Consider the following 12,582-nt stretch of genomic DNA (forward strand, 5'->3'; position numbering starts at 1 on the left):
CCACAACTAACCACCAAAACACCAACAACAACACCACACCACGCTTCTTGTGTGGGTGTGTGTACGTTTGTGTGTATGCGTGTGCTCGTGTATCTGCGCTCGCCCGCGCGTGTTGTATACGTCGTCATCGCTGTAATCGATATCGATATCGCCTTTGATGTTTCGTGCTCTTTGTCCACATATCGATCATCCGATCACATCCGATCACCACTGATCACACCCGATCGGTTACACAGTGCGCTCAGGGACGGGCCGCCTGGCTGGAGCGGGGCCGCCGCTGCAGCGTACAGGAGCAGCAACAACAACAGACCACCTGCCACAGACGCTGGGTGAAGCGCAATCGAGTAAGTTCATCAAGTAGCGCTCACTCACATAGCGCTGTGTACATACACATCTCTCAATATATATATAAATATATATATTTATACATATTATCTCTAAAAATCTATTCTGCAATAACAACAATCAGCAATCTGTGCAATTAATTCCTCCTTCCTTTTCTTCTCTCACACGCACACACCCACAACTTTTCCCCTTCAAGTGCATAATTTATATATTTTCTTCACGATCACGCCTCGCTCAGTTCAGTGCCTTCAAAGCTAGGATATATAGGCGCAGAATATAAATTACTTATATGAGACCAGACCCCATTTTCCTTATCAAGCCCCAAATGCTAAAAACATTTTCATTTTATCTGCGATTTTCATGTCCATTATTAAGCATTTCATATAGACATTTATAACATGACCGAGTACTTTTCCTAAGAAATATCCAACTATAATTGAGAATCATTGTTAATACCAAATAAAAAAAATGTTTAACTGTTATATGGCAAATCCAGGAACACGCACATAATAATTGTATGTCTTCTAAAAATAATAAGCTTAATACTCTTACAGGTCTGTAATTTTAATTAACATTTCCATAATGCTCATAATGCTTTGCTCGTATCTAAGAAGCACAGGGAAATAGTAAATAATAGTAGTATAGTAAAAGTTTTTCATACAAGAACATTCATTTTCTACCGATCGTTGCTATCGCAGCTATATGATGTAGTGATCCGATCCACCCGGTTCCAAAATTATAATACCCTCTGCAAAGGTATAAAAAAGTTTTCAGAATGATTTGATTTTTTATATGTATTTGATAAATATCGACTTTTAATTAAATGGTTCCAATATTTTTTAAACGTATATTTAATATCATTCCCAGATTGAACATCAAAATTGCCTCTTCCTGGAAATGTTCATATATACAAATTAAATGTTTTTTTCTTAAATTAATTTAACATCATTTTACTAATATATCATAAGATAAATATCTCAATTATTCTGATTTGGGACCATACACTTATCACATCTTAACTATAGGCCACTAATAAAATTTATTCACTTCCATTGCCAGATACAAGATGCCTCATTGGGCGGTTCCTCGGACGATGAAGATTTTCTGGGTGTACTACGTGGACCCAGCACCTTTGCGAATGCCTTTCTCTATGTGGGCCTGGGCACTGTCGCACTGGGCCTGGTCATTGCATTTGTAGGCACCGGCGAGAAAGGATTTAAAACAGTGGAGCTAAGACTTATAGGGCCCTCTCTCATAGGCAATATAATTGTTGAATCGATTCAATTATTATAATCTCACTCATATGAGTTTCTCTTATTTAGGTTTGGGTCTGATTTGTTGCATTTTACGCATTCTCTTCTGCATTTGCCCATCACACTGCATCTCATCCAGCAAGAAGGCGGGCAAGAAAAATGCTAACAAAATCGATGCGGATCACACGACTTCCCTGCTACGCAATGAAAGCAAGCGGGTTTCTATAGCTCGTGGACCCTCTATACAAGTGCGTACGAATTTTTCTCATTTTGTTATGTCCATAGATCATTTAAATATTTACATATTTCGATAATAATTTTAAGCTTAATTACAAAAAAATACTTTTCTTACTAAACAAATTGGAAAATACTGAGGTGATAGAATTTATATTCAATCTTTTAGTATTTTTAGTCAATTGTTTATTATTTTTTTAATTATTTACTTGTTTTCTTAAATATTTTATTAAAGCATTGAAACAGTTGAGTAGGGACTCAAAATATATATATATATATATATATATATATATATATATATATATTATATTATATATTATTTCGTAGTACTATTAAAAGAACAAATCTTTTAAAGGATATATGCTTTCAGTTGTTTTATTAAATATATATTTTTGGTAATATTTTGTTGTATTTACATAGTGTTTCATTTAAAAAATAAAACCTATTCATAATATATTTACACGGCATTCCTAGCCATTCTAAGGCGTTTGCCCAAACTTGTTTGCTAAATTATTTAATTATTTTTATTTTACCTATTCTTTTTCCAAATAGCCAAAGTATCCTATTGCCCACAAGCGTAGCCAGAGCAAGATGCTCAATGAGGGAATGGAGGCACTGCGTCAAATAGCCACCACATCCCTCTTCATGCAGAACGAGCAGAAGACGGCCATAAATCGTGTTGTGCCCATTATCAACGAACCGGAGAGCATGGATCACATGGGTGGTAAGTAAATAAATCAAACGTACTCAAATAAAACCTAAATCTTGTAAATCTTCACAGCGGATGCGCCGCTGGAGATGAAGAAGCTGCAGACGGCGCTGAATATGTGCGAGATGAGCGATGAGGAGCAGGATGACAGCGTCCAAGTTGAGCAGCAGCAGCTGCAGCACGTCAAACGTACAAGAGCAACAACAACAACTGCCGTTACGAGTTGTACCACCAAAGCCACGGGGAAATCCACAAGCAAAACCACAACAACGAAAACAACAACAACAACCTTGAGCATCGTCGATGAGCGACCCAACAGCAAATTGGTACGTCAACGGGTCGCACTGCAGCAGCAGCGACAACAGCATCAACAGCAGCAGCAACAACAGCAACCGGAACAACAACAACAACAACAACCACAACCACAATTGGAGCAATCGCAGTCATTGTCCTCCTCCTCCACCGTCAAAGACTCGCTGGATGGCGCAGTGATTGTGGAGGAGACCTCACTTATGGACACAGCTGCAGTCCCGCCAACGACGACGGCCATGGCCATGGCCACCCCACTGCCGAGCAGCTGCAGCACCGGCGCCATTCCCCGGCTCAAAAGCAATAATGCAGCATTTAGCACGCCCTCGCCGCGACCGGGCATCTCAACGGGCGCCACGCCTAAGACAACGCCCAACACCAGCAGCAGCAGCTATCGTACACGTCTCACTAGCTCTCAGTCGCAACCCACAAGCTACGATTTGCCGCCGGCGCTGCCGCACACCTATTCCGCGACAGCAACGGTGCGTGGTCCGCTGGGCATGACGTTGACCGGTTCCAGTCCCGTGTATGCCATGCCTGCCGGCCGCATGAGCGCGGTTGTCGTTCCGCCCACCACAACGACGATCAGTTTGCTGCCGCTGCCGGCGCCGCCGACGGCCACCACAACGTCGACTGCAAGGGCGAGCATACCTGGACAGGTGCTGGAGCCGTCGGCAATGTCCACCACAAGTCTGAGCATATTGCAGCCGTTGCCGGCGACGCAGCCTGCGACAGCCTCCTCAATAACGGCCACATCGGCGGCGGCGACCTCCATATTTGGCAGCAAAGAGCAAAAATCACAGCTGTCATCCGCCAGCCTAACGAAGGGCCGTGGTAGCACGCTGCTGGCACCGTTACCACATTCTAGCAAACTGGAGCCGGAACTGGTGCTCAGTCCAGCAAAACTTGGCCAGTAAATGCGACAAAGTGGTAACAATTTTAGTTAGGATTTCATGCAGATACTACCTATAAATAAATAAAAATATATGAGTGTATATGTCTCTGTTCCATTGAGTATGTGTGTGCATGTGTGTGTGTGTGTGTGTGTCAGTCTCTCTTGAATGTGCCACAAATATGATGAAACTAAACAACAAAATGAAGACAACGTTTCCGTAAAACGCCTGCCAGTCATGTGATGGATTCCCTAAGCGCAAAATATATATTTGGAATTTTCCCATATTTAAAATATATTTTCATGAAATAACTTTAGCTGTTCATATTTTCGTTTTCAGTTTTAGAACTACCCGTTAGTATCAAGTTTAGGTTTACAGAAAAATTCCTAACAATTTTTGTTTTGGCGAATTCGACGCGTGGCTGACAAACTATACAGCTTTCAGTGTCTAATTTCTAGAGCTTGCTCCGCTGATTATGAATGGACATATACTTTGGCAATTTTCAAGCCCACTCCTTTCTATACAAAAAACTCTTGAAATTGCGCGTTTTCTGTGGCAACAATATTTGGCCAAATGCTCAGCAAATAGAAAATTGGCAAGTCGCGCTCTCTGAAGCTATACCTTAATTAGTCAGGGTATTATAAAGTTTGTATACCAACATATCGTTAAATAAATATACAACAAATAATAGAATATTTATAAAAAAAATAACTAAACATTGAAAAAGATAGCGAACAGAGAAAGCCGTCGTCCATTTGATCAACAAATATAGCTAAGGTTCAATCAAGATTTATGCATGGGCCGTACGAAAAGTAAGCAACCCACATTATATATAATTAATTAGATATGTAACCCAAGATTGAATGTCGATGTAGTTGAATGACATATAATGACCCAGTAGCAACTGAAACCAAAATCACATCGATTGCAACACGAGAGCCTTAAAAATATGTTAAATGAGCTCTTAAGGGGTATAATCGTATAAGAAGAATAATGTTTCAACTATGTTAAAAGATTTCTGACGTGATGTATTTTGATGTATTATTTTTATTTTCTTTAATTTTATAAAAGTTATGTTTACTTCTTAATACACCTGTTTAAAAAGTATTGCAACATTCGAGAATCTTCACAAAAGTTACTCATTCAACCAAAGCAGAAAAATGGAACAAATTCTTAAAAAAAAAAGTATTAATTAATATCAAAATGGGAAAGCAAAGCAACAGCTATGAAACGGGCAAATAATAGGAATCATGTTAAGCCCAGAGAGAAAAAATCCAAATGCAACTAATTGAGAATTATAATAAAAACGATATATGAATTAGTATGTATGTAAGTATATGTATGTGCAAAATAAAAAACCAAAGGCATAACGAAAGGTTGAGTTGCGTTTTTAATTGTTTTATTAAAAACAAGTAAGAGGTTCTTTTCGGGAGTTCGCGATTAGGGGAGACCCTAAACCCTCATATGCCAACACCAAATGCAGTTCGGGCTCGTTTGAAGTAATAAAATAAATGTAATATAAAAAGTTCCCTTGGTAAGGTTCGAACTCGCAACTGACCGTATTACACAAGCCAAACAAAAAATAATACATTCCCCGGTAGGACTCGAAATCGCCACAGACCGCACCACTTACTATGCCTCTACCCAACAGCCACACCAATAATCATGTATTATTGAGAAGAAAAAAAACAAATTAAAATAGCAGCACAGTCGCAATTGCAATGCTTTTGATACAATCGAAGCAGACGCGCATGAATGTGTGTGTGTACATGTATACATTCTTGAAATTTGTCTCTTACTAGTTATTTTTTCGTGTTCTTTTTTAATTTTATGTGTGGGCGTCACCTCATGCTCCCTTCTTTTTTCTTAGAGTGCCCAACTACTATTTACAAAAAATACATATATATGTCTTATACTACTATTGATTTACAGCACTAGATATAGTGGATGTTGACTTTTAAAAGCTTACATTAATTTTCACTGTTTACATTCAGCCAATCCTGACACTTAACCAACCCCGATTATTACATTATTCACAAGCAAAGGCCTACGGTTTTATCACACACTTGCATCCACAACTTATGCCTAGCTGATTTATGAACTCCTTTATATGGCAACTGGGTGACCTGCAATCATCATCTGTGACCTAATAGCGGTCATAGAAAAACACTCGGTTGATTTTGTAAGACCATCGGTATTTGGGCGAAAACTTTTTGTAGGGTTCTGCTGTGACGTCAGCGTTACGTATTGAAACAAAATGTCTTAAATTACATTGGGTTTCATTATGTTCGTTTTTCGTTTTCGTATATTTGCACATACTTGGTGTCTAATTATATTCAAATTACAGGTTAATAATAACTTGAAGACATTGTGTGAGCTCGTTTACCAAAAGCCCAAGCTAAGCACAGCGGTACCATAACTACACTGTACCGAATTATTAATGGCGAACTCAACTCGGCTTATCAACTTACACCATTATTGAAAGTATTTCTTAAATGGGACACTTCTCTAGTTCAAGTAGAGTTAACTGGGTATAATTTAACATTACTAATAAATGCTTCAGTTTTTAAATAATGCTGGGCAATAAGCCCCACATACGAGCTAACGGTAATCAAAAAGTATAAATCTTCTAAATCTAATGACCATCGGGCGATACCGGGGCTTTAGGGTGTTTTCTCAAAGTTTGAACTAGAGAGCTGGCAACAATTAGGAAAGCCCGATGCCCTGCGTACACACGGAATCGACGTAGTGCATAGAATATGGCTAGGGTCTCCACTTTAAAACTATGGTATCGAGACTCGGCACTCGTTGCTTTTCGAGGTAGAAAAAAACAGGTTGTAATTTATTATCAGACTGTCGCTGCATCAATACCGCGTCGAAACCATGTGAACTGGCGGTATGCAATTTTAAGTGGACGTAATATACATTTACAATAGGGGAAAGCTTATTTAAAGAAATTTTAAGCTTATATAGTGAGACACCCGGCTCTAGTTTTTTTTTTGGGTGGCACACGTGTTTAATAGTAAAAGCTCTGTCTAGCAGTTGTACAGCAAGCTGCAGAATTCCAGTCGGTAATGGAGTCGTGAGTACCAGCGCCGAACAGATGTCTACACGCTAAGATGGTGAGATGGTCAGTGAGACACATAGGCTAATCTATATGTCCCCATTGCAAGCGGGTACCTGCCATTATAACCTAAGAGGCAAACACTGGATGACCACAATAGCTCATTCGACAATTCAGCAGGAAACCAAATAACAGCAACCCGGCCACAATACATACATATATGACGGATCCAGCCAAATACCGGGGAGTACCGGCATTAACAGAGTTTCTTCTCTGGTCGCTTCTGCACGCACGCGCGATTAAAGAGACATTAAGCCACCCACTTTATGAACGGCAGCTAGACCAGTGCAATCTGTTGTGTATAGCTGGACCTATCATCACTCTCGCACTGAACGTCTAGTTCCATCCAAATGAGAGGACCTTCCCAGGCCACACATTCTTACACATTTTTGAAGATGTCACATTTTTGTAAAATGTGTAAACTGCGGCCTGTACGTTTTCTTACAAGAAACCTCATATAACACATTTATCAAAACATTTTTGCAAAATGTGTAAATTCGCCCCGAACTTTTCGTGTTTTTTGCTATGAGTAATCGAGATTTCTATCGATGTTGTGAAAAATGTGGAGGCATCATTAAATAGTACCATAAACTTTTAATATATCAACGAAGGTAACTCAAGAGGTAACTTTAAATCATAATTTTAAATTTTAATAATCCCACAGTTCTTAACATTCAAAGATGGCCAAATCCCACAAAGAGTCCATTAAATGAAGCCCTTACTTCGATATCGCATTATTTGAGTTTTGGAAGGAAAAGTTTGCGGCGCATATGTTAATTAAAGCAGCTCGATCAGCTGTTTATTTAAAGAAGCGGTACTTTTGCCACTCACATGTTATCGACAACCGGTGGAACACCAATATGTGAAACTTGAAAATGTGACATTTCTTAAGCTTAATGGACAAAGGGTATAGGACCCGAAAATAATAAGAATTTAAGCTAGACGAACGGACAGATGAATGGACACCAATTGTTTAATTTTATAATACCTAGCAACTTAATAATGAAGATCATAAGTTTCAAGATTTTATTAATTGAACGTGGAGATATCGAATTGAAAATGAACCGACAAAAGTTTACCTTTATGGTCTGTAAAGTAGTTTTGATAGATTGAGAAAAAATGCTTTATAGAATATTTGCATATTCTCAAAAAGTCAATTGCATTTAAATTGTGGCTTAAATTGGTGGGCAATATAAATTGGTTTACTGATTTACTTGATTTATAGCTATGTGGTAGTAGCGGGGAGGTGGTGATAGCTAAAATATACTTAATATATATATACTATTCTAGAAGCTACATATCATGTTGGGTGACTTTAGCTCTTATTATTTACCCAATTTGCTAAAAAGAAACAAGTAAAAGGTTCTAATCGGGTGCTCCTGACTAGGGAATACCCTCAACCCTCTTATTTCCAACACCAAATGCAGTTCGCGCAACGCGCTCGTTTGAAGTAATAAAGATAAATAAAAAAAAGTCCCCTTGGCACGGTTCGAACCCGCAACTGACTGTATTACTTGCTGACGACTCTACTCAACAGACAGACCAGCAAAAAAAATAAAAATTTGTTTCCCAGGTCGGGCTCGAGCTCGCGACAGACCGCAACACTTGCTCTGCCTCTACTCAACAGCCACACCAATAATTGAGTATTATTGAGAAAAAAACGAACTAAAATAGCATTGCAGAACAAAGTCGCAATTACAATGCTGTTAGAAAACGATAGAATACGAAGCAGACGCGCATGAATGTGTGTGTGTACACACAAATTCTTGATGTTTTCGCTAGCTGTGCCATCCAATTGCGCAGTTACATATAACTTTGGTTTTCTCTTAACCGATCTTAATGAAATTTTCTACAGTATATCTTATTGTACCATAGAATATTTGTGTATTCTCAAAAAGTCAATTGCATTAAAATTGTGGCTTAGATTGGTTGGCAATATAAATTGGGTTATTAACTTGATTTATAGCTCTGGGGTGTTAGCGGGGAGGTGGCTGCTAGGTAGCTCTTAATATTTACCAAAATTGCTAAAAAACAGAATGTCCTTATCGAAATTTATCGATTGCTTGGAAACGGAGTAAGTTATCGATTATCGGAAACAAACTCGATCTGCGCAGGCACTATGAGGACCTACATCTCTAGCTCTTATAGGTTCTGAGATGCTTGCGTTCATACATACGGAAGGACGGACAGACAGACGGACATGGCTAGATCGACTCGGGTATTGATGCTGATCAAGAATATATATACTTTATTGGGTCGGAGATGCTTCCTTCTGCCTGTTACATACATTTGGATTTTTCACAAATACATACCCTTTTTAACCATTTTTAATTGGTTCAGGGTATAAAAATAGGATTTCCATGGATTTTTATCGATTACTTGGAAACGGGGCAAGTTAGATTGACTCTTTTTATGATGGTGATCTAGAATATATACACTTTCTGGGGTCGGAGATAATTCCTTCTGCCTGTTACATATATTTGCACAAATAAATTTTATATTATTGCTAGAGTCACCCTTTTTACCCATTTTCAATGGGCTTAAGGTACAATTATTTCGAAAGAAAATTTTCTATATAAAGAAACAAATTATGTTTAATTATTTATTTGACAACTTTCTTATGAAACTAACTTCATCTTATATAACAGTAGATAAAATTAATATTAGTTTTAAAACTTAATTTGTCCTTTTAACATAACAACTCCAGATGGATTTACCTTAACCTTGATTTTAGTTCTCGGAAACAATATTCCATAATCAATGTTCTCGTAAAGGTCCTGAAATTAAAAAACGTGATTATCAGTCATATCCGAGTGAATATCATAATTAGGTACTATTCGCGAGGCAACATATCAAATTGATCAAGTGGCCGTCTGCGGTAGATAAATACTGTGGTCACCAGACATTATAGTAACTACGATATTTATCAATTTCATTTTTACTTTATGAGCATGCATTTGCACAAAATTAGCCAAAAATTAGCCCTTTTTATCCAAACAAAGTTTGGCTATCTTCAACAAACCACAGATTTAATAACTTTCTTGACGTTTGACATGCAGACTTGCAGATATATAATAATAGAAATATCTTGGAAAACAGAATATTCTACCATAAAAATAAAACTTAATTTTAACAGGTTCTTCCTATGGGACTATAAAATTAAATAGTGCGATCCTGATAAGATTTGGCTCATGTAAAATTTTAGTATACAGCGGGATTGGTTAAAGTATTTTAATAAGCAAAAAGGGTTCTCATGCATCTTTTTTCATCGACCGCTCGTTCCTTTGGCAGCCAGATGTTATGGTGGTCCAATGTTGATAAAATCACATTAAGTTAAAAAAAAAGTGTTTATCCAGTGTCTTCTTATTTCCTAAATTTTTATACCCTGAACCCATTAAAAATGGGTATAAGGGTATATTGTATTTGTGCGAAAGCCAAATGTATGTAACAGGCAGAAGGAAGCATCTCCGACCCCATAAAGTATATATATTCTTGATCAGCATCAATACCCGAGTCGATCTAGCCATGTCCGTCGGTCTGGCCGTCCGTCCGTCCGTATGTATGAGCTAGAGACTTGAAATTTTAGATGTAGGTGCTCCTAGTGCCTGCGCAGATCGAGTTTGTTTCCGAAAATCGATAACTTACTCCGTTTCCAAGCAATCGATAGAAATCGATATCGATCTCCTGTTTTTTGGGCAATTTTGGTAAATAATAAGAGCTAGAGTCACCAAACTTGTCATATAGCTTCTAAAATATATATATCCATTTGATGTTGGAAGAAGAGGGTTCATGGTATCCCCTAGTCGGGAGCTCCCGACTAGAACCTCTTACTTGTTAATAATATTCATGTCGGGGCTTTGTAATTGCCAATCCAGCGTATAAACCCCAACTCCATTTAAAAAGTCTGTAATTCATTTTGCCTTATGTTAGGCGTTTGGTCTTATTTCTCATTGTAATTTGATGAATAATTCTGGCTATGTATGTGCCGTAATCAGCTTCTTTCAAACGTCTCTGATAATATTAATGTTTGTGTACTTAGAAAGCGCCATAGCAACAGTTTTAGGAGTTTCTAACGGATATTTCTCAAATTTCCGCTGAATAAAACAATTATTCTGCTCTGCTGTCTTACGCGGTCTGCCACAACGTGTCATGTTTTTTGTTGTGTTGCTTTTTTTATATTTTTAAATTTGATAATATACTGTTTGGAAGGGTACATTGTATAATTAAATGATTTTTTTTTATCTATTCTATCTATTCTATCTATTAGTGTTTAATAGTAGTAGTAGTTCAACACAGACTTAAAAGAGCAAATGTCAAATGTCCACCTGCTATCAGCTTGCAAAAGAGAAGAATGAGTAAATTAAGAAAACGCATACAGGAATTAACAATTTTTGTTGCATTTTTCTATAAACAGCATGTCATGTGCGATTGTATTGTTTTCTGAGCCGTGTGTGTGTGCTGCTCTTTTAACACGTTTTTTATTTCATGATAATGAATTGCTGATATAGCTGGCAGGTAGAGTCAGTTGCAAGAGGTGTTAGAATCCCATAAATTGTATATTATTTAAATTGTATATTTTTAAATTGTATATTAATAAATACATAAAAAATAAATAGAAGAACTCCAACTCTTCCAGCTTCCAGCTGGAATCAACGGTCTTCATCAGGCTAATTTTGTGATCTGAATCTTGAAGCAAAAAATAAAAGAGCTCATAAAACCGTTGACCCGCATATTCAGTCAAACAGCGGTGGATTAAGAGAAAAACTTATGAAATAAGTAAAACTTCGCCATTATAACCTTTCGCCCGAATTTATCCTCCAAGAGGGTCAAAATTAGCGAAAAGGAAGAATTGTCGGATATAAATTTTCAGATTCTCAAAAATATCTTGAGCCGATAGGATTTTCACACAAATGTTTTTTGTGATCTTTTCACTTTTGCGGTTAAAAATTTTCGAAAGCCCCTTTTGCATGCACCTTCATCAAATAAGGAAGCTACAGTGATAATTTCACTTTACAAGCTCGTATGGTTCGGGCTGTGCGTTAATCACCAATTAGTCAATCAGACAGGATAGTCTTATATATAGAGATTCCATTGATAAACAAGTAAGAGGTTCTAGTCGGGAGCTCCCGACTAGGGGATACCCTGAACCCTCTTCTTCCCATATGTCAAGTTTGGTGACTCTAGCTCTTATTATTTACCAAAATTGCCCAAAAAACAGGAGATCGATATCGATTTCTATCGATTGCTTGGAAACGGAGTAAGTTATCGATTTTCGGAAACAAACTCGATCTGCGCAGGCACTAGGAGCACCTACATCTAAAATTTCAAGTCTCTAGCTCATACATACGGACGGACGGACGGCCAGACAGACGAACATGGCTAGATCGACTCAGCTATTTATGCTGATCAAGAATATATATACTTTATGGGGTCGGAGATGATTCCTTCTGCCTGTTACATACAATTGGATTTTGCACAAATACAATATACCCTTATACCCATTTTTAATGGGTTCAGGGTATAAAATGACGTTGTAAGTTATCGCCAATGGAAATTCCAAAATTGCTGAAACACGTATTTAACAAATTCTTTTGTAGGGCATTGAATATCAGTTTAAGGACCTTTTCCGAAGCCTTATGCGACAGCTTATCGAGTTTTGTATCTGTTCACGACTTAGCTTTTATTTATCAACGATAGATATTTTATCAAGTCTAG

General features: G+C 37.7%; 2 protein-coding genes across 4 annotated transcripts in view; one reads left to right on the forward strand and one right to left on the reverse strand.

Moving 5' to 3' along the window:
* The window catches only part of LOC115769235 (mucin-5AC), a 29,101-nt gene extending 24,005 nt beyond the window's left edge, over window positions 1–5,096 (forward strand). For all 3 annotated transcript variants that reach the window (XM_030713948.1, XM_030713949.1, XM_030713950.1), the window contains 5 exons: window positions 237–344; window positions 1,405–1,603; window positions 1,668–1,846; window positions 2,385–2,556; window positions 2,614–5,096. In XM_030713948.1, coding sequence (XP_030569808.1) covers window positions 237–344; window positions 1,405–1,603; window positions 1,668–1,846; window positions 2,385–2,556; window positions 2,614–3,767 — 1,812 coding nt within the window. In that variant the 3' untranslated portion in view covers window positions 3,768–5,096. The remainder of the gene's footprint in view (window positions 1–236; window positions 345–1,404; window positions 1,604–1,667; window positions 1,847–2,384; window positions 2,557–2,613) is intronic.
* A 4,440-nt stretch (window positions 5,097–9,536) lies between these two features.
* The window catches only part of LOC115769195 (alpha-N-acetylgalactosaminidase), a 31,829-nt gene continuing 28,783 nt past the window's right edge, over window positions 9,537–12,582 (reverse strand). Inside the window, exon 5 of the mRNA XM_030713899.1 lies at window positions 9,537–9,644. Within this exon, the coding sequence (XP_030569759.1) occupies window positions 9,537–9,644 (108 nt within the window). The remainder of the gene's footprint in view (window positions 9,645–12,582) is intronic.

Source organism: Drosophila novamexicana, unplaced genomic scaffold, assembly GCF_003285875.2.
Source record: "Drosophila novamexicana strain 15010-1031.04,08,12 unplaced genomic scaffold, DnovRS2.1 tig00004549-arrow-arrow-pilon, whole genome shotgun sequence".
NCBI classification, from domain to species: domain Eukaryota; kingdom Metazoa; phylum Arthropoda; class Insecta; order Diptera; family Drosophilidae; genus Drosophila; species Drosophila novamexicana.